The 22,455-nt window shown below is 29.4% G+C and overlaps 3 protein-coding genes and 1 non-coding gene across 4 annotated transcripts; 1 reads left to right on the top strand and 3 right to left on the bottom strand.

Moving 5' to 3' along the window:
* Positions 1-5,980: 5,980 nt before the first annotated feature.
* LOC113865107 (ABC transporter G family member 9-like) lies at positions 5,981-9,382 on the bottom strand. The gene is made up of 4 exons (XM_027499474.1): positions 9,281-9,382; positions 7,939-8,728; positions 7,160-7,485; positions 5,981-6,637 (listed from the first exon to the last, which is right to left on the bottom strand). Exons 1-4 carry the CDS (start codon positions 9,380-9,382, stop codon positions 5,981-5,983), a joined length of 1,875 nt encoding a protein of 624 aa, XP_027355275.1.
* Positions 9,383-12,444: 3,062 nt separating this feature from the next.
* Positions 12,445-14,749, bottom strand: LOC113865108 (TMV resistance protein N-like). The gene is made up of 3 exons (XM_027499475.1): positions 14,571-14,749; positions 13,638-13,961; positions 12,445-12,553 (listed from the first exon to the last, which is right to left on the bottom strand). Exons 1-3 carry the CDS (start codon positions 14,747-14,749, stop codon positions 12,445-12,447), a joined length of 612 nt encoding a protein of 203 aa, XP_027355276.1.
* Positions 14,750-20,673: 5,924 nt separating this feature from the next.
* On the top strand, positions 20,674-20,747 carry TRNAT-AGU. Its single transcript has one exon. It is a non-coding gene; the product is annotated as a tRNA-Thr (tRNA).
* A 216-nt stretch (positions 20,748-20,963) lies between these two features.
* Positions 20,964-21,716, bottom strand: LOC113865111. Its single transcript, XM_027499477.1, has 3 exons — positions 21,597-21,716; positions 21,313-21,416; positions 20,964-21,222 (listed from the first exon to the last, which is right to left on the bottom strand). Exons 1-3 carry the CDS (start codon positions 21,714-21,716, stop codon positions 20,964-20,966), a joined length of 483 nt encoding a protein of 160 aa, XP_027355278.1.
* Positions 21,717-22,455: the final 739 nt, after the last annotated feature.

Here is a 22,455-nt window from a genome sequence, read left to right on the forward strand (position 1 = left end):
TAAAGACATTTTTCGTTTCTGATAGAACAGTGTGCATTTTTGTGAAATCAAGAAAGATAAACATCATTATAAAATCAAACCTTTAAAACTCTGTCACATCAGGAAGATGAAATGGAAAAGCCAAATAATAAATATAGTTATGCGGCTGCACACTCCATTGAGCGACGCGTGGCTAGTAAAATGCAATTTTTTGTTTAATAAAAATTAAATGCAATTATAAATAATTTTAAAATTTATGTATTTAACGCATGTCATTAAAATAAATTTTTTAATTAAAAAAGATAACTAAAAATAGCAGAAGAATTGTCCTTTATTATTCTCCTTTCTTATCTAGTTCTTGCCATTTTGTGGGTTTTGCTCCTTTTTGCTTAGGTGTTTCTTTCACTCATCAACTTCTAAGGGGAAGCTTACATGTATTGATCAATGGTGGGGCTTTGAAGCTTTTCGGTATTTTTCACAAAAAAGAAAGGTAGTGACGTGTTTGGTCAAGGTCAACAATATAGAGTGGTGTGATTCAGTGAACTGTTCTTGCATGATTGATGACGTTTGGGAGTGTTGTGAACGGGGACAACTTTAGCTTTTAGATAGGAAAGAAACGACATAGGCGTGCCTTCAACTCGTTATTATCTACGTTTTCGAGTTAGGTATTAAACAAATCCAAATCAAATTTCTCATTAAAATTTAGTTAAGATTCTGTTGTAAAATTTTAATTAAAATGTCTATACTCACTAATTTATTTATCAGTAGATTCTTCCTTAATTACCTGAATTGGTGTTGTGCCTTTATATGGGTTTTATTCAATATATGATATTATTGTTATTGTTCAAGAAAATTACATTTTTTTTCTAAAATATATTAACCTTTTTATAACACAAGTTTTATAATTTTTAGTTAAAATTTATTGAAACTATAACAACAATAAATTTAATGTGCATAACCAATAATTTTGTAATTTGCAATGAATTTTAGTCAATAATAACTAATTTAGACATTATTTTTATTAAGCTCCTTTAATTCATTTATTAAAGTTGTGTTTATAAATTATTCAAGAAACTGTATTTTGATATATCTCTTGATTTATATAATTACCCAAGAAATCAAGAAAAGTCTATGTTTTTGAGAATGATACATAGTATTATATTATTATATAATTTGCTAAAAAGCAATTAGGTCACGAAACACATAACACTTAATGGTCTATGTATCTGCCCCTCTTCGCAAGAAATGGCTAAAGTAAATGGAATGAATTTGCAACCTCCCTTCAACCACGCTGGTGCTCCAATAATAGATAGCACTGATTTCAAAAATACCCAACCAAATTTGGTCTAAGCTTTTTGTCAATTTGTAGAATTGAGGCAAACATGGACTATACATTTTCACGGATCTAGGTAGCTTGCAGTTTTGACGGAACTACAAGTTGCGGTTTCTTATTTGCTTAACCAAAATAAATTTGTTTAAAATTTTTTTTGACAAAAAGTAATTTTAGCTTAAATAAAAAAAAATTTATTTAAACTAATTTTATTTAAGTCAGAAAAATTTACTTAAACAAAAATAAAAATACACTGTAATATCTTTTTTTTTCTGCGTATTTTTGCTTAAACAAATAAAGATTAAAAGAGTTTGCTCTCCTTTCTTTTATTCCCTCCCACTCAACTCTTATTTCTTTCTTTTTCACCTAACAGTTCTCAATTCATTCCCCTCTTCCATCTGATCTCTCCTATTTTTCTCTCATTTCAATTCAGCTACCTTTTTCTTCTCTCCCTCTCACTTAGTCCTTTTCTTTCCTTCCCTTTCCCATTTCTTCTTCTTTTAGTTCCACTCATTCTTCTTCCTTCTCTCTCCTCATTTAGCCCTCCTTCCCTTCACCACCACTCATCCCCCTTCCCTTCTCTCCTCGTTCAGTCATTTTTCCTTCCTCTTAATAGTCTTATTTTGCTCTTTCTCTTCCTTGTACTCTTACTCCTATCTCTCTCTCAACTTCTTTTTCTCTTTTCTTCTTTTGATTTTTTTTGTCACTTTTTTTAAATTGACTTAAGCAAATTTTGTTTGACTTAAGTCAAAATCACTTTTTGCCAAAAATTATTTAAACAAATTTGTTTCGTTTAAGTAAATAAAAAAATGTAACCTACAGTTTACACTAAAACTGCAGGCAATCCAGATCTAAATTTTCACTAGCTTTTACAGTTTCACCTGTTATGCTGGTACATTGCACTATTCAACCTATGAACAACATAAGCTAAATATATTTGTCATTCATACACTGTAGCATTATTGGGTTATTTAGGCGAGGCAATGATTTTATTGGAAAAAAGAGGTTATTTTTTGCTTATCCTATTGAATAAAATTTATTTACCATTCTTTAAAAATTTTTGGTGATATTTATTAATTAAAATTAGTTTTATTTTAATAAAAATTTATATTTAATATTATTTTATATTGTTAAAATAAAACTTTAATTTTAATTGAAAAATAATTCTCACAGCTCATAAAAACTTATATCCAAACTTTTTCTTTCAATATTATTATCACGATGGGTTCACTAGAATGGGTTAAAGAGATATTATATACTTATTTCGTTGGTTAATGTGATATGCTTTAGCCTCTAGGTTTACCTGTGATCATGTTACATGGCTTCGGAGATTGAGGTTTTATGGTCAAATATGTGTGGCTTCGATTTCAAGGCATAGCAGAAGTCATGTGTTTCCCATTGAAGGACCAAACACACAAAAGGTGAGAGTTTAGGAAAGAAGAAAGTGTTCATGTCGAAAGCTTAGAAAATACTACACAAGTAATCGCGAATATTTCACTTCTCTACCCTGATATACAAATCCTTAATATCCTGCTGTCACTAATTTTACAAGTTGATCAAAATGTTTTTTATTGATCAAGTTGATCTAAAATCTATGGGACCAAGATGTTACATTATAAAAATTCAATTTAAAGGAATAACAGGGAAGGTTTGTAGTCACAGTGGTAGAAAATTTCTAAGCAAAAAATAAAAAGATAAGACAAATGTCGAAAAGTGAATTTGATAATTGATTATCCAAACAAACTGAATTTTCTTTTTAACAAATAGGAAGTGAATTTCTGCAATTTAATTTCATTATATTTTTATTTCCTTAATATTTAAAATTCTTTTGTCCAAATACAACACAAGGAAAGTGTTTGACAGGTCTCTTACTAGCAAATCGTTTGGCCCCATCAATGAAAACCTTAAAATATATTTATCTAAAGAGGTAAACTAGAGCAATTTTTCATTTATCTTGGGAGTTAAGAAATAGCATTGATTCACAAAAGCAAATAAGGTTAATCTCCGTACCTTAAAAAGTGTAAAAGGCTCTGGCCATGACAAATCGAATATTCCATAAGGTTAAGTTGATTTTTAATTATTCAAAAAGTATATTTATAATATTTTGTGACATTTTTTTACTATTTAATCGGTAGCTTTAAAATACTGATTAATATTAGTTTAATTTTTATATATTTAATACAACATTTAATCTCTTATTTTATTCTTTTTATCACATTATATATATATATATATTTTTTTTTTTTCTCTTTTCTTTCACTAAAAATATATACTCATGAACATATAGCAACCTTTTTTACTTTGTTTAATACGTGCCTTGGACGCAAATATTATTTGGTTTCTTTATGAACTTTGGATGCACAATCATATACAATCGTCTGCATTTTTGGACTCCCTTATCCATAGTACTATATTACTCCTTCCCCACTAGTTAACTTTACTTCTTTCCTATCCAGTTTTGTTTTCATTGGAATAGTTTTATATGGGGGATATTGAAAGTAAATAGAGTTTAGTTAAATTAGGTTTGTCTTAAACTTGATTTAATAAGAAAAAAGTTCATTTTATACTAACTATTGAGTCAAACTTATGAAAGCTAAAATTCAAGTCATAAGGTGGCTCAACTCATTCTTAACCTTATTTTTATTTCACAAGGCGTTCTAAATTTTGAGCAAATAAAGAGGAGTAAAATCGAAATGTAATAAAGTTCAATATCAAGAACACATATCAACAGTAAATCACAATTGTCATCATATGAACTAAATATTGGTATTGACGTGTTGTTAGTTATGAGTATTAATTGACTACTTGAATACAAAAAAAAAATTATATTTTTGAAAAAAAAAATGTCGTGATCACACTTTTGTTTGTAAAAAGAAACATTAACATAGTACATTTTTTTTACGCTTTAACACAATTTTTTCTTATTGGATAAAATACATGTGACCCTCACCAAATAATGTGACTTTCTTTTTTATGAAATATCAAATAATTTGAGTTTAACTTCTTATTTAAGAACTCTGGCTTGCTCTCTATCTTATTGATCTTTTCTATTATTATACGCAACACCGAGCTATACCCATATGATCTTGGATGAGGAGTGTATAATCTAAGACCAATGTAAAACAACTCTTCATTTTCAGCTTCGACATTGACTTTGAGACATTATTTTCCGGCGCATGATATTTTTGTTGAGACTTTTGCACATAGTCAACACATTAAAATAAAATTAAACTAAACCAAATTATAGTGAAACGGGATTGGAGTATGAATATCTCCTTAGTTTTGAATTTGAGCAAAATTATTGAAAATATGAGATGCATCCCAATTTCCAAATGATCACACCATCGTTGTCCAGCTGGGTAGCTTTTACATTCAACCAAACCCTGATCTATTTGTGAGTCAGAAGTCTGTTAAATTCATGCCTTGAAGAAGAAAGCACGCCCCAATAATTGACTGTTCTATAAACATCAATTATTTGTAACATATGTCCACTGTTTTCAGATTTCCAAAGTGTACTAGACTAGATTCGTATGACATGCTAACACTGTTCAATAATGACGATTTTCCCATGTGTCATATGTCAATGGAAAATATAGAATGCTCTCTTTCATTATAATAAGCGGTGAGTCTTTGATGGAGGAAATAATTATAACAATGGCAGTGTACAAATTTCCAGTCACCAGAATATGTGAGGAGTAATTAAAAGAAACATTTGGTACGAAATAAATAACATAGACACAGCACACGATAAGATATTTAACGTAGAAAACCTTTCAAATTAAAGGAAGCTCCCCTATAATATAAACACACACAATAATTCGAAGATATGTTTTTTATTCTTGTAATTTTGTGACCCTTTATTTTATTTTTTAAATTTTCGTTTAATTAATCGTTATATTTTATAATTCTTTAGCTACAGTTTACCTTACTAACATGATTTTAATAATAATCAAAAAATGCACAATGGGCTTGTAGTTTGGGGGCCATATCCATATAAAATTGAAACCCAGATACAACGGCCTTCATATATTCATATAAACACTGTTGACCAAAAACAACTGTTAGTCTAATATATTTTGCTAGTACAAACTCAAATGGAAATGTTTATGTAGTGTATTTTTTAAATAATTTTTACAATATTAACTTAACATATGTTTTTTATACTGAAGATTATTTTATTCTAAATATTATTACATTTTGTTACCTAAAATGATTTCAATCCATGAGTTAGTAATTATTATAGTTGCAAGATAGCTCGAGTTTTGGAACTAGCAATGCATAATCATCAAACTGGGTTCAACCATCTTATCAATCCCACTTCCTCTTTCCTCTCTTTCTTTTTTCCAGTTGAAAAAAAATTGAATTTTAAATTTATTTTTAAGGATATATAATAAGAATTTATGCCTAATATTTTTTTATTAAAAATTATAACTTATAAGATATTACTTATCATGTGAGAAGATGTATGTATGTGTAAAAATACTTTTTCAATCACCATCACTATTAACCCAACATAGCTATCACATGTTTTCTTTCTAAGCTACTAAAAGTTTACATAATTATCCAGTTCCTTGTGCATACATCTATTGATGGTATAAAAGGACAAGAATAAATGACTCAGAAAAGTCTAGTACTACTACATTACAATAAAAGAGAATTCTACTGTGCCAATTACTTTGTCACCCCAACCCTCATAAGAGCAAAATAAGCCACTAGTCTAAAGCCAATTAGCATTATGAATAGAGCCAATGCAGCCATGATTTGCCCTTCAAAATGTAGCCCCATTTGCTTTATCATTGGAAATTCAGCAACCAAACATTGTCCATCAGAACATGGGTATGTGTCATTAGTGTCATACTGAGACCCCACCAAGAGCTTGTATATGTAGTGGTTGATGGAGATGTACTTCAACCATGCTATAAATTTTGGCACATGTTGAACATAGTATCCACCAACTAGAACAAAACTTAGCATGATCACTGAGGCAAGTGTGGTTGCTGATTTCTGATCCATTACAACAGCACCAATTGCAAGGCCCATTCCTTCTGCAACTAACACATTGAGTAGGACACTGAACAATGTGTATAAAAAGTTTACCACATTAGCTTTCAGGCCTGCCATCCAATAGTTTATGATAAGAAATATGGTGGGAAGCACAAGCTCCATTGGAAGGTCACCTACCGCCATTGACATGAAATAGGAGGAGAGTCTGTACATTCCAGAGGATCTTTCCTTCTCCAACATTGTTAGCTCTCGGGGGAAGGTAAATATTGCATGGTAGAGAGGCATGGCACCCCAGAAGCTAGAAATGAAGAATAAAAGTCCAATCTGCAAGTACATAACAATTGAATTATGACTATTATTATTAGCTTACAATTAGTATAGAATCATAGTCATTCATGATTTAATTAAGAGTAAATTACACTTTATCTCCATAGAGCTTCACGCTTTCTCAATAACCCTTATGCTTTTTTTTCGTCTCACTAAACTTCTTATATTTCTTTTTAACCTCCTATAATGTCACTTTTTGTATCACTTTGCTTCCCATATGGAGTTTATTGACTAGAAAAAAGTATAGGAGGTTACATTCAAAAGGCATGAAACTGGAGGATAGAGTATAATGTGTCCATTAATTGATTTAGTTTTCTGATCAGCTATATTATTACATAGTAATTGTTCTTATTTAAATTCAGGCAATCATTATGTATTAGAATTACATGCTTTCAGAGAAACTATATTCACATTTATTTATTTATTTATGGGAAGTTCAAATTTACTTAAAATTGAGCTAAACTTCACATCTTAGGAGCACAAAAGTGACAATCTTACTTATTTATTGAAAATTCTTACCTGATCCCGCAAATGTGAAATATCGGATTTATACCATAGTAATCCTGAAATAAGAGCAGCTACAAGAATCTGACAAATCCGCATGCCAGAGAATGATTCATATTTTCTCTCTTTGACATTTCTTTTCAGCAGCACAAGGAATTGTTGCGACCAACTATTTGGCCATTCACCAAAGCCACTGTCTTCAAATTCACCCTGACTTATATCATAATCAGGAACTTCATAGAGAACCGGCTTCAATTTGGCATTGAAGTAGTTCTTGTATGAAGAAATCAATATATGCTTATTTGAGGCATGGTCTTCATTCGGTTGATTAGTATAGACACCTGCAATTTTTTTTTGCCCATGTGGCCAACTAAGAAAGTAAAGCACAAGATCAAGAATTTTCTTTTAAATAAACATAAATCTATTAGCATTAGAGTACCTAAAGTACATTAATTAGAAAGAGTTCATCTCAGTTCTAAGTTTGAATTCTATTAATGTTGTAAACTATAAAGGTTAATTTATCCAAATATAAGTAGCTGCAAATAGAAAAATGATATTTTGAACTTTTGTCCATGCAAAAATGAAGAATAAAGATTCATAAATAACAAAGAAAAACTCAAGGTTATAAAATAAGACAAATGATTTCCTTTTATATTTGGATGTATTTTTGGAATGCATATATAAAAAAAAAGGAAAAAAGAGAGAGATAGAAACAATTGTATACAGTATCACAGTGTTAATTTTTAGTTTTTAGTTGTTCAAATAACAGAACTGATATAGAGCAAGCAACATACCATTTGCAAGATCCAAAAGAAAATCTGAGGGGTTCATGGCCATTATAGGGGCATATCCAATATTTGAAAAGTATTCAATAGCTTCAGACCCTTTTCCAAAATACAATAGGTTTCCTTCTGAAAGCAATAACACTCTATGAAACATATAGTATATCCTACTTGAAGGTTGATGTATTGTCATCACAACAGTTCTCCCTCCATTTGCTAGCTCCCACAAAGTTAAGACAATTCTTTGTGCAGTTGTTGAGTCTAGGCCAGAGGTTGGTTCATCAAGAAACAACAAGCTTGGGTTTATGAGCATTTCTTGTCCAATACTAACCCTTTTTCTCTCACCACCAGAAACCCCTCTTAGCAATGGCCCTCCAATGATGCTATCCTTGCACTTGGTTAAACCAAGTTGATCTATAACCGCTTTTGCGTGCACAATTTTCTCTTCTTTGGTTAAACTACTTGGCAATCTTAGAAGGGCAGTGAATACTAGAGTTTCAGTCACAGTCAAGTGGGGATAGAGAACATCATCTTGTGTAACAAAACCAGTGCTCCTTTTCGTTGCACTTGAAAAGGCTTTTCCATTGTATGTTATGCTTCCATAGAGTTTCCCTCCAAGCCTGCCCCCCAATGCTGCTAGTAGAGTTGTTTTGCCACTTCCAGATGGACCTAACATGGCCAGAATTTCACCAGGTTGAACCATGCCTGTCACTCCATTCAGTATTACTTTCTCTTCTGCCTTTGTGTTCTTCTCAAGCAATCCCCACTTTTTGGTCTTAATTTTATAGACAACATCATGAAACTATGCACAGTAAATAAATGAAAAAAGAAAAAAAAAATCAGCATTGATCAATATTAAAATGAGAGACTAAAGCTAGAGAATTAAGCACACGGGAAACACCAATAACACATCCGTGCACACGCTATTTTAAAATGATATCAATTTATGAGATGAGCACTTTGACTTTTTAAAGAATTCATCAATCACCAGAATGTGTTATTAGCATTTCTCCTAAGCACAAATATGGGAGGGGTCTAAGAAAGAGAGCAAAATCATCATAATTTTCGATTGGCTTAAATCTATTTCATGATTTTGGCTTATATTTTCCCAGCAAAGATTGAAGAAAAGGACTACATAGAAGTCTTAAAGAAATAAAATGATTATGAATTCATCAGAGACTACAAACCAGAGATTAATTTTTCCACCATGTTAAAAATATAGTTCATTTGAAACATATACTTGTGTGGCTAGACTTTAATTACGAGAACATAGAATTTTTTTGAAGTTAAGCCATGCATAGAGGAAGATAATGATCATAATTATGAGTTAAACCCTTCTTTTTAATCACAAAACCTTTACTGTTACTGGAGGATTCCCTTTGTGAAATATGTCAGGCACTTCCTCTTGCACTCTGTAATTAGTTTGAGACTCTCTGTCTTGCATCTCCTGTTCCATATTCACTTGCAACTTTCAGAGACTCACCTTTGAAACCCTCCCAATTTGTGTCACTCTATATAAGAATAAAGGATTTGAAAAATGACATAATATCTCAATGATGAGATAACCTCTCTATGACTCTGCTAGCAGCTGTAACTTCTTTTTAAGTATTGATTCTTTTCAGAATATTGCAAGTACGTGCTTATTGTCTATAATGCTAGTATTAGTACACTATAGTTGTCACGCAATTCTGGCACATCAACGTGGATCTTGGACAAAGAAATAGGTTTGTTCATTTGAGAGATAAATTGAAAAGAGGGAGGAGAGAGATTTAGCTTTGGAAAAGAATAATCTCTCATTAGCAATTAGTTGGTTTCAAATTCTGGTTGTATTTATACTGACACTTAGCTGATCAATCTTAGGAGCTTTTCTTATTATTATATTTTTGCATAATTACTCATTTTTATTTAAACTTCTTAACAATATTATAAAAAATATTAACCTAAGAGTTGAGTTTAAAGAATCAAAGATAATAAGATTTTATTATAAAAAAAAATATTTATTGTGTTTTTATAAATGTTTAAATTCAATCCTTAAAATTGAAGTTAACAAAATTTTTAATGTAATAATAAAGGTCGGTTTTAACTAGAGATAAACTTAAACGTTGTAATTAATTTTTAAAATTAACATATTAACTATTTCTAATTAACCTTTCTTAATATATGTGATTTAATTAAAAAAGTGTATCTATTGTCACTCTCATTTAAATATTTTTTTTTCTAAAGAACACTTTTTTTCTTTTTTGTAACTATAATAATAATAATAATAATATATAATTTTTATAATAATAATAATAATAATAATAATAATAATATGAAAGTATTACTCAACATTCTCTTAATTAAAAGTTTCTTATAAAAAGAAGCAAAAGGAATACTTTTCTTAAATGTTTCTTCTTCCTCCTTTCCTTCCTTAAACATCATACCTACACTTGCCAGCCTCATTTCTCAATATCCCACAGACAACAAGGTCTGACAGTTGAAGCAATAGCTTATTTTAATTAGATGATTGGATGTTGATTGGATTGTCTTGTGAAGAGGACTTAGTTGATATTTTTAGATAATTTTCTCACATTCTCTTCATTACACGCAATTATGTGGTTTGGACTTGATGCGTGCAAATTGTACAAATAACTCATTTTGGATTTCAATATTTACTGAATAGTGTGGACAGTAACGATCCAAGTCTAAACCACTTGGTCGTGAATCTTAAATTGTTACAATTCTATATTATATTACATGTCTAACAAGTAACCCCTTAAACCATACCAGTAAAAATGGAACGGAAAAGTAAAATTCCAACCATTACGTGTTCACAAAATTAATGATGCATGGCATCTATAGCAATTTTCTGAATGAATTAAGCTATTATAGAACGATGAAAGAAAGAATGGTAGTCTCAGCTTATCATGAAGTTATTAATCATTCATTTTAATTTGGCCTTTTAATTAATTTCAAACTAATGTGTTCTTTATTAGACGAGGTAAAAGAAGTTCATTTCTTATACGGCTTTTAACATAAAGGCACAAGTCAATTCGCATTATGTACATAAATAGATTGGATCAATCTTTAAACTTAAAAAAAAATTGTCTAAAATTTAAAGTTTAAACCATTTCATTTAGTGGACTTAAAGCTCTAACTTCTGCATCTCTGATTGATTATATACATTATTTTTAAAAAACATGCAAGTACACTAAGTATACCTTGGTTTATAATATGGTGATAAACCTACCTGAAATAACTGTGGTCCCAATTCAAAACCATAGAGATTAGGAAACTTCATTCGAGAATGTGTCGTTATGGCTGAACATTTATGGGTTCACTTCTTTCTCTAAATGCACACAAAATTTATCGCCAGAAGGTAGAAAATTGGAGTCCCACTAGAACTCAATGTTGGGGCTAAAAAGATAATCTTTACATTTTAGAAGTAACGGAAAGAATGTCACAACAGGGATTAGAGTGAGGGGTCATAGAATTGAGTTTAATTAGTCCGTTCCAACCATTAATATTTCAGATTGTTGCCTGTGTTATATTGGCAATTGGTTCAGAAGATTTTGAAAACCTTATTCTCTTGAAGACGTAAAAACAAAAGAAGATAAAAAAAGTGCATAGCATTGTGGGATTTGTGGGACTGTTAAGGACGGTTCACTTGTTAAAAGAAAAGGGAGTTTGTTATATATAGAATATCATAAGCACAGCGTAACTTTAGTGCTTCAACATTTTGGCAACTTAGATGGAGATTCCTTGTTGGATTTAAAATATTAGTCTATAATTAATTTTTTTCTAGTCATGTGTATTAATTTTTAAATTTTTTTGTTGTTCTTTCATTTAAGGGAAACCACAAACAATACCATTTAAAATATACCTTACCCTAATATCTTAAGAGATAAGTTGTTTTGACTAAGACTTGCTTAAAATTATTATAAAATATTTAATAGGAAATACATAAATATAAATGTACTTTACTTGATGTATACTAATGTACTTTATTAAAAAAAAAAAAAACTTTTGATAACAAAAAAAGTTTTATAATAAGAATACTTAAATGCATCTGACGTAAACTAATAGGTTTAAAGATACACAAAGAAATACACTTTTATACAAAAGATAAGAGATTAAAAATATAGGTGAATATTACAATTTGAATTAAGCATTTTGTCTATATAAAATTTTGTTTTAAGTCCGGAGAGGTGTAGAAAAAAATAATTGAAAGTGAATTTATCTGAAGAGAGATTTGCAACAATACTTGGATTCATTTAACCTAGAGAGACTTGTTCTATTATGATTGGATAGCAAAATATTGAGTCTATATCTCTAGTTTGAACAGTTGAAAAATTAATAAAAGATTAAAATTAAATTAATTCAATCATATTTACAAAAAATTAAAAAAAATATTTTATCTTAATTACAGTTATTAGATATTTATGTCCTTGAAATACAATAAGGAACTTAAGCCTATGGCACAGATAATTACTAAGGAAGAATAGTTACAGAGCAGCAAATTATTCTGCATGATGTGCTCTAAAGAGCAGCTGGCAAGTCTGGATGCTGCATCTGCTCTTCATCCTCAAGCTCTATTAAGCTCTTGATAATGATATCAGAAGCACTGGTCACAATATCGGAGAAGTTCCTACATTTTATCAAGAAAAGGAAAATATATGTATATGAGTTTAACTTTTATATGGAAATTTTCCAAGTACTGAAACGAAGAATATAACAAACATAATGAAGTTAGATGTGTAATCCCTTATCTACTTTTTTCCCCACTATCGAATATGGTGCTTATATATAGCCCTATTGGGTGTAAAATATCCTCACTTATACATGAGTGTCTTAATCCCTATATATTATATAATTTGTCTTAAAAGAATATGTACATATTTTACTCTTTAAATCAAAAGAAACTGTCAATGAGACAAAAGAATAAAACAGATCTTGACGAGTAGGTTTGATGTAGAGATGTAGAAAATGATGATGAGAAAAATTATGTTAGCAGAAACCAATACACTAAATTATCATTTTTATTGTTGGGTGTGTTTGTTGTCATTCCTTTGTGTGTATTGTCTCTCTTTCTTTAAGCAATTTTTTAAAAATTATTTATATTTTAAATGTAATTATAAGAGAAAAATGATATTTTAGACAAATATTAGTTTAATAGAAGTGATAATAAACATTTTAGAGTGCCAATAGACATATCTTTACTTTTTTTTTCTTTAGTTCAATTCAACATGGAAGAAAAAACTCAAATTAAAAGAAAAAATAGTGTAAAGAATTAAATTTATTAAAAAATTTATAATTAAAAAACACATGATAATTATTATTACAGCATGCAGTAAATCACAATTAGATTAAAAAAAAGAAGGAAAAAAACATGATTTTTTCAGCACCGATTCGTAGAATTAAGTTTGTATATTTAAAATAATATATTTTATTAAAATATTTATCATATTAAAGATACAAAATTAATAAATAAGTTTATTTTTTTTTACAAAAACTCACATTAGCAATCGTTTAAACTCAGCCTTTAATCTGAAATACGAAGTTAACAAAACTGATCGTAGAAGGGTGTTTTTATTTTCTTTCAAATTCCTACAGAGGAAACATGCAATATGTGTGATGCCGTTTATGAAAAAGGATTAATTAATCCCTATGCAAGATATAAAAATGGTGCAAGGAATAAAACACAAAAGAAGAATTATTCTGTCAAATTATACCCTTCTGAAGAGTTGAAGGTGAGTCCCACAGTGTTCTTTGCTTCATCAAGAGCAAATTTGAAACGCTGATGGTTCTCAAGGGTCCATTTTTTGTTCTTGATGACACGTAACTGAGATGGCTTAATGTCACAGAAGATGGGTATCACCTTCTTCTTGCACTCCATGAGAAGGGCCAACTCATGAAGGCAAAAGTAGGACTCACAGTAACGTGGTGAAATGACAGCCAACCCAACCTTGCACTGCAGGATTGCACTGTTGATTTTATCAAACAGTTTGTCCCCTGGCTTCATGTTCTTGTTATCCAAGAAAGGGTGAAAACCTAGCCTGCTTGCTAAAGGAGACTAATCACATTTGAGAATGAGTTAAATAAACTTTATCATACATAATTTTTTTCTATAAAAGAATTAGAGTTTATATATGAATAAATCTTGAGTGTAGCATCTTAAGTTCTTCTAATATTGTTCTTTAATTCAAATTAGACATGCATTCTTTTTTTCTATCGCTGACTTTAATTGCATAAATTATTAGTCAACATAAAAATATAACTTTAACTAAAGAAAAAAAGTTATAAATACCTAAGGTATCACACTTGACATATAAATTTTACTCCCTGTGTATGTAATTAAAAAAAATGAGAATGAGTGGGAACCTGAATAAACTACTCCTTAGATCTTTGAAATTATATAAGTATTATTCATTTTTATTTTTTGACTTCATAAAAACATTAATTCTTAGCTTTATAAAATATTATAAAATTTCATTCATGAAATGTTATAATATACTATTTTATATGATAAGGGACTAAAGTAATTTTTTTATATATAAAATTAAGGACTAAAAAAGAATACCACTTATATTCATAGATACTAAAAGGGTAAATTTACTGGCTTGAACCTACTACTCTTATCACCCTTTAAATAAATTCATCCTTGCCTGCAGAGATGATCATACAGAAGAGTAGCCACAGTTCTTTTGGTGTCCATGCTTCTATGGTTTATGAACACGTCACAGGGCTCCAAAATAACACGTTTTGCCAAGACCTGATTCACACGGGTTTGTTTGTGCTGGCTGAAAAACCTGTGTTGAATGTTCATTGACAATGAACGATGCATTTTGCTATTGCTTTCTTCCAAAGAAGCTATATATGACAAGAGATGCCTTTTAACTAGGCCTTTCTAAATTTGCTTCTCTTTCTTTTGTCTATTTAAACTTTTGTGTGCTACGGTAATATGTACTTTTATAGAGTTTTGGTTATTGAATTTTATATTCTCCTTTTGGTTTTTTCCTTTTGTCCTCTTCTGGATATCAAAGTATCAAACATTGATATATATTTTTTATATAACAATGTAGATCATAATTAGTGAGGATACCAGAAAATTTGACTCTACAGGCTCAATACTGAGTAAGAAACCCTTCAAACACGTTGGTGATTTGTACGTTGACATGTTCTTCTCTCACAAAAGTTTAAAATATATTAAAATATATCTATTAATTAAAAATATACTCAAAATAATTTTTTTATAAATCTTAAATAATCGTAATACTTTAAGCTTATTTTTAAGAATAAGTTAGATTTTGTTTATTTTTAGTATGTTATTAAAGCTCATACAGTCTCAATATTAACCGATAAAATATGTAGTCTTATAAATTTCACCTCTTGATTATAACTCAGTAGAAGGAGTTATGTTAAGATGTTGTATATTTAGAGAGTTATATATTGTCTAATTTTAATAAAATAAAATAAAATTTATTTTCCTTTTAAATTTAAAGTAAATTTTAAGAACGACAAAAAGAGCAATGTTCTATACTATAATAAAGCATTAACTACGTACCGTACATGTATCCTTCATTTTTCACATACTTTCAAAGTATTTTCGCCCTTTCTACGCATATAACTTTTTTATATTTTCCTCGCGGGTTTGACCGTCTACTCCTTAAATTAGTCAACCATTTATGATCATCCTCAGTGGCTTGTGATCTGTTGCATATAAGTGATTAAGAGAGAAAGGGATTCATTAGAGTGTTTTAAATTAATTGACAATTTCTAGTCATAAAAGATTCCTTATCCCTAATTGATCCAAAACACCTACCAATATCAAAATAAAACGAGATAAATGAACAAAATTATTTCAATTATAACAAGAGTTTAAACATGTCTATTGTCATTCTTTGTTTTTATTAAAGTAATTTTTATCTAAAGTATTATTTTTTCTCTTATAATTATATTAATAATAGAGATAGCTAGTTTAAACAAAAATCATTTAAATAAAAGTGGCAATAGAAATATGTTTTATTTTGTTGCATGATCAATGTATTTTATATGTTCTCTATAGTGAGGCAACTCCACGGGAAATTATCATCAATTTTGGAATGTGATTAAGTGTCAGACAGAGAGCATTTCAGTGCAGGATCTTCTGCTTAGATTCTATGATTCCTTGGAAAAACTTAACCTTGCTGATTAATTAGAAGAAAATTTAAGTTTTTAATTAGAATTGGGTTGTTTCTATTTAATTAAGCTGGACTGCGCGTAAGACTGTTCAACTGTATTAGCCTTTTTATTCCCTATTTTGTCACCTTCAGATCCCCTTTATTTCCGAGTACATGAAGCCTTACTTTTACTACAATTTATTACGCAAATCAACCTCAAGTTCACACTAACTTAAAGCACATTCTCTAGCGAAATTCTAAATTCTGTCATAAATCTCCATTTTATATCTGAATAATCTTGAATTATTCATGAGTTTCTTGCGATCAAAGAAATGTTTACTAGCATATCATCCTATCTGGCATCTAGCTAGTCGTGGTATGTATAGAGTAAAGAAACAAACGAAACAAGTTAAAAGTAGAAACATGGACTTAATTTCTTAATTAGTTCGATCTCATCTAAAATCCTACGTGCCATGGATTCAAAATTCAATTACCATATTTTATTATTGGATAAGTATTCCAACGATACAAATAGTGATTTGTTTATATCGTTTTGGTTTTTGTGTGGCTCTGTTAACACACTTAAGCCACGTAGAATGGTTTCAATTTCTCATGTGAATTTCATTATGTGGCTCAAATTAGGATAAAATTCATGAATGTGCTTCTGTGATCATATAGTAAATAACTTGAAAAAGAGTATATGCTCTACTGCTCCTTTTAGGCCTATGTCTTGCTCAATATTTTGGGAAGCGCTTTACCTTTGTCTAATATTTGGTCATAGAAGAGTGAACCTGTATGGGCACTTTGCCTATATGAGATTTTTTACCTTATGTCTTGTATTGTATTGACATCAAAACTTCATGGAAATTAATACATAGTAGGAAATTTAATTTATTTATTTTTTACGAAAATCAATTACAAATAGCATGCAGTGATTTCCACTCAAGTCTTACTTATTTTTATTCTTTGATGGGTTTATCTAAGTTACATAATGGGATAAATATTTCTATCTTGGGTGAATTGATGAAGTGAGGTTGTATTAAAATTTATTTAATTGTTTATAGACAAAAGTTCATTAATTCACTTAAAATGAAATTATTTACTAAATAGGAGAACCCTTCTTTAACATATTATTATCGAATTAAAATATCAACTACTTTATTTTGCAATACATTGATACAAAACACTTTCATACTATACAAGAGCAATTCTCAAACCTAATGTGAAGTTAATCAAACTAAACATATACAGTATCACTTATGTATATGTAGATACAATATTATGAACACACGACTCAAAATTCAAATGAAACATGGTAGCAAGAAACTAGCATACTAGTAATGCTAGGAGAGTGTGATGATTGTGAGAGGAAGAGGCATAGAAATAGTTCATGGTATTGGGTAAGATTTATTATTACACATGCATCTATAAGATATAGGGCATGACTTAGCTTCATCGGTGGGTAAGGCACAATCTAAGCTAACAGTTACTAATCTACATGGGGAGCACGAACCACAAGCGTGCAAGCAATCTGGTAGTCTTGACCCTGCAATTTGAAGTGTTTTACCCCTCTTGATCCCTACCCTTTCACTTTTCTCATCCTCCATTTGCTTCATTTTATTTTCTCTTTCACTAAGTAACCCATTTGTGCTTGAATGTTTAAATTGATCGTGATCATGATGAAGAATAGCTGTGCCAACTGCCAAAGATAAAAATGTACAATCACAATGAATAAGTCGCACACACATTAATGAGTCCACCAAAGCCAACGACTATTTAAAATTAAATAAATAAAGAAAAGAAAAAATGTGTATTTTACTTGCACGTATGATAAATTAATTGCCCTAAAGTTTAAGTCTATACGTAAACCTAAGACACATGAATGATTTTATATGATCGATCTCTCATACAAGAGTCCATTGAATTTAAAGCATGAATAGTGCATAAATTCACATTTTACTTACTTTGTACGAAAGTTCCTTTTATAATTAGAAGAGTAGGAGAGGTACGATAAATCGTTTGCTCATAAAGGTTCTCATATCATATCAAGAATCAACCATATTAAAAGATCAAGCTATTGGGTAAAAACATATATAGCATACGCCTTTCCTTATATTAGAATACTTTAAAAGAAAAATCAAGTGATTCTCTCTATTACCTACATCATATTTTATAATTATATAAGAGTGGGATAAGTAAGATAAATCATTTGATCATAGAGGTGGTAATATTATATCATGAATTAATTATCTCAAAAATTAAATTATTAAGTAAAGAATAAAGGTATGTTTAATTTCCCTTCTAAAAATAGTTTTTTTTTGTTTTTAAAAAATATAGTATAAATTTACACTGTATTTTTTTAAAAAAATAAAAAAACTATTTTTAAAAGAGAAATTAAACATGCTATAAATAATTTTTTTGAGAATTTTGTACGTAGTCACAAGCTTTGGAAATAAAGTCTACACATAGAAAATGTATTAAGTAACAAAATATACGAATACCTACCCCATATATATATATATATATATATATATATAAAGTAAAATATATTTTAAATTTTTATAAATATATTTAATTGAATTTTAATCTTTTGATTTTTAAAGGAGTCTGTTATTAGTAATTTATAATGATATGACATTTTTACACATGTCACATCACTTGTTCACATTATTTATTGCAAATTGAGGAGTATAAATTTATAAAAATTAAAATTGATAAAAGATTAAGAAAAAAAACAGAATTTATTGGGATTGTAGTAGGATTTGGAATAGACAGACCTGCACTTAGTGAATCCATTTGCGTAGCAAAGATGGTGGCCAAAATAAGGAAAGGCACGAGAAATGTAGCAATGCAAAGAGAAAATCTCATTGGTATGATTATATTTAAAGTGAAGAAAAATAAGAACAGTTAATCTTTGAGGCAGAGAAGGGAAACTATATATAGAGAGAAAGATCCCAAAAAGGGCATTGAAGTGTGTCACAGACATTACAGGGTGTGTCATAAGGGTGCAGAGGTAAATTAAGGTCACATGAAAAAGGGTGATCCACCTTCATTGCTTCAACTTACTCACAAGTTTTTTTATTTTGCACTGAATCGCCCTTTCTCTACAATTTTGTGTTACATATACATCAATGGAATCCATTGCTCTCAATGGAAAACACACGTGAGAACATAAAAGCCTCTAGGAACATCCATAATTACACAAGAGAATTTTTTTTTTCCCTTTAATTGTAATTTTTATCGTTCTAATTTGATTTTTGTATATTTTTTTTTATAAAATTAAGTCTTACTTTAACATTAAATAAATTTAGTCTTGCTCACAGTTTTGTGTATATTTTCTACTCAATATATTAATAAATAAAATAAATTGCTTTAAACCTTTACTCAAAATTTATCAACTAGAATCTCAATTTTGACGACGATAAAAGAATCACAAATTTTTCCTTTTCAAATCCTATCTCATACTTAATAAAATCCGTGAAGTTTATCTATTTTGTTAAACTTTTTACTTTTAAACTTTTAAAATTATTTTATCCCCAAACTCATCATAATTCCAATATTTGAAAATATTTTAAACAGAAGAAATTTGATGGTAATAAAACTACTTTTTTTTTTTAATTTTAAAAACAATTCTCGTGGGCTATTTGGGCAAGGTTGTCGTGGGCATTTGGGGCTTGCGATTTCTTGGGCTTAGCGTGATAGCATTTATATATGAAAGAGAGATTTGACCAAAACCAATATTAAAAAAAAAACACAATAGTGGGCTTTCTTAGACATATGTAGTATGGGTGACACACAACGTGTCATTTTTTAACATCTCCACACGTGTCTTTTACTTTTTATTTCATTCACCAAAAAAAGAAAAATCACTCAAAAATTCCCAATTGAAAAATGAAAATCTCTTTTTGACCAAAAAATAAAAATGAAAATTTCTCCTTGTAAAGTAAAGTAGTAGGTTAACTTGAACTAAATCTTGTTTTCAAAGGATTTAAATTGTAATGCCCTGAGGTTGTATTGTGTTTCTATTGACTTCTTGTTTAGCTCTAACGTGACCAATGACATGCTAATTCTTCTTTTGGTTAAGTTTGTATCTGAAAGGTTAAACCAATAATGAGAAAGGAACAAAGATGTGTAATTGCATCAAAACAACTTTGATGGAGAAATATCATAAGTTGCTTAAATTTGATCTTTTATAAGTTTTTTTTTTATGATTGCTTTTATTTTGTGCATTTTAAGTTTTCTTTTACACTCCAGTAATTCAACTTTAAATGAGTCCCATAAACTACATCACCTCTCTGATTTTCATTTTATTTTTAACTTCAAATTTTAAACCATTTTTTAAATATAAAATGTGTATAATAATTATAAATGTAAAAAATTTATTTCTTCTAATTTATTGATGAAATACTTTATTTGTAAAAAAAATTAAAATAATAGTAAATTTTCAATAATTAAAATGTATTGTAGTTAACAGTTTTACTTATTTCGCAAAGACCCAATTAAAAAAAATCTAGAACAAGGTAAACCATGCTCTTTGTGCATTGACCCAAAGAAAAGAAACCATAGGACAGTCGATAATTATAATTCTGAAATCACTGTTAAAGCAAAAGCTTTCATAGCTCAGTTGGTTAGAGCACCCGTTTAGTAAGCGGGAGGTCTTGAGTTCGACTCTCAATGAAAGCATTCAAAAATTCTATTTTCTTTTTGTCTTCATATGAAAACAATGTGACACTACTCATTCTTAGTTAATTTCGAGCATAAGCTACCACAAATACGACCATCAAAAATAGGAAACAAGTTATATCTTTATTTTGGGTCTCTAGAGTAACTATGATTTGATTTGGTTCACATTTTCCATCTTCATGCATGTAGTTTTGTGTCATGTTCGTGTTTCCATCTTCAGTCTTGAGCTATTTCATTTAATAACTTGAGTTTCTCATTTTCTGGTGCAACATAGATGCTGAGGTTTTTCCTCAACTGCGAGTCTACAAGATTCTCAGCAAATAGTTCCACATTTGCAATTTCAAACTCCCTTCCATATCTATCTCTGAACAAGTTTCTTACATGATGCAAATGTGACAATTCACCACATCTTGAATCTGCATATGTCAAACTTGCAACTGCCACTGCCACATTGGTTGGCAAGTTGTGCATAGAACTGTAATAACACTTGTATAGAGTTAACACATTCACACACACAAGTAATCATGCATATAAATTGAGATGACAAAGTCCAATATGTAAGTACCTGCATTTGCTAATGTGAGACATGTTGGTGATGATGCATTCACAGAAATTATCAATTAGATCATATGCAGTCAATAAACACGTGTCTTTATATAGTTGTTCAACCTAAATTTTAAAGGGAAATATAAGCAATCAAAAACATTTAACTTGCTAGAGAGAACAACAAATTGTAAAATAATTGCAGTCTATGATATAACAATAGCAGAAGAACAACTTCCTAACCAGCTGCCATGCATATATATATATATATATATATATATATATATTAAAACTAATAAAACTTACTCTAGCTAAAGCACTGTTGAGGTTGCCAATTTTGAGCAGCTGAGCAATATCTGCACGTGATTGCTTAATAATAGCATGCATCCTTTTCTTTCGGTTATTTAGTTGAGCTTGAATTTGCATTATCAGGTTCTTGCTGCATGGTTGAAGAGCAATAGATATCAGCTTGAAATTCTTCAGGTTCGTGATTGAGTTTTTGCTACATAGCTTGAAATTGCACAATCAACTTGTATTTCATATTCTTATTTTTCTTTCCTCAACATTTTTATTTATTTACTTATTAATTCTTCCACCTTTTCTGAAGTTTAAACAGTCACCTTATTAACTTGTTTAATAATAATGGCTGTTAAAAGAAAAACTGTTATGTGCATAATGGCAGTATGATTTTTGTTTATTCTATATCAATGTGAATTATGCATGCAAAAACTCTATTTTATCGCACTGTTCTCTCCTTTTCGAAAATGGGACTCAGTTCCTAGTTCTTGCAGCAAGAGCAAGAGAGACTTACCTATTGAACTAGCAATAAAAACATGTTGAAAAACCTGAAAATGTTGATCTAACATAGAAGTTACAAGTAGTGTTGAAATAAACATGAAACCATAATCATTCGAACATAAATCTAAACACGTACTAAATCAATCACAGAATCAGTGTAATTGATCTACATAAACAAAGACTTCTAACAAAGAGAAGACTAAAGTAGTAATATATGGAGTATAGTTCTTAAGTGTCGAAGTATTGATATAATAACAAGATTAAGGGTGAGTTTGGATAAATAATATATTTAAGTGCTCATTAAATAATTTATTTTTAAATGATAATTTGTCATAAATTTAATAATTAAATTGATTAGAATAAATTG

Source organism: Abrus precatorius, unplaced genomic scaffold, assembly GCF_003935025.1.
Source record: "Abrus precatorius isolate BTA unplaced genomic scaffold, Abrus_2018 Scaffold4, whole genome shotgun sequence".
Taxonomy (NCBI): domain Eukaryota; kingdom Viridiplantae; phylum Streptophyta; class Magnoliopsida; order Fabales; family Fabaceae; genus Abrus; species Abrus precatorius.

Bases quoted from the DNA above. Each gene is read 5' to 3' on its own strand.
- LOC113865107 (XM_027499474.1), bottom strand. From the start codon at position 9,382: ATGGAACAGGAGATGCAAGACAGAGAGTCTCAAACTAATTACAGAGTG. The intron at 8,729-9,280 runs GTTTTGTGATTA...TACTGTGCATAG, and splicing joins ATCCTCCAGTAACAGTAAAG to TTTCATGATGTTGTCTATAA. The intron at 6,638-7,159 runs GTAAGAATTTTC...ATGTACTTGCAG, and splicing joins TTTCACATTTGCGGGATCAG to ATTGGACTTTTATTCTTCAT.
- LOC113865111 (XM_027499477.1), bottom strand. From the start codon at position 21,716: ATGCAAATTCAAGCTCAACTAAATAACCGAAAGAAAAGGATGCATGCT. The intron at 21,417-21,596 runs GTAAGTTTTATT...TTTAAAATTTAG, and splicing joins TCAACAGTGCTTTAGCTAGA to GTTGAACAACTATATAAAGA. The intron at 21,223-21,312 runs GTACTTACATAT...GTGTTATTACAG, and splicing joins TCTCACATTAGCAAATGCAG to TTCTATGCACAACTTGCCAA.
- LOC113865108 (XM_027499475.1), bottom strand. From the start codon at position 14,749: ATGCATCGTTCATTGTCAATGAACATTCAACACAGGTTTTTCAGCCAG. The intron at 13,962-14,570 runs GCAAGGATGAAT...TTTAGCAAGCAG, and splicing joins CTGTATGATCATCTCTGCAG to GCTAGGTTTTCACCCTTTCT. The intron at 12,554-13,637 runs GTATAATTTGAC...GATAAAATGTAG, and splicing joins ACCTTCAACTCTTCAGAAGG to GAACTTCTCCGATATTGTGA.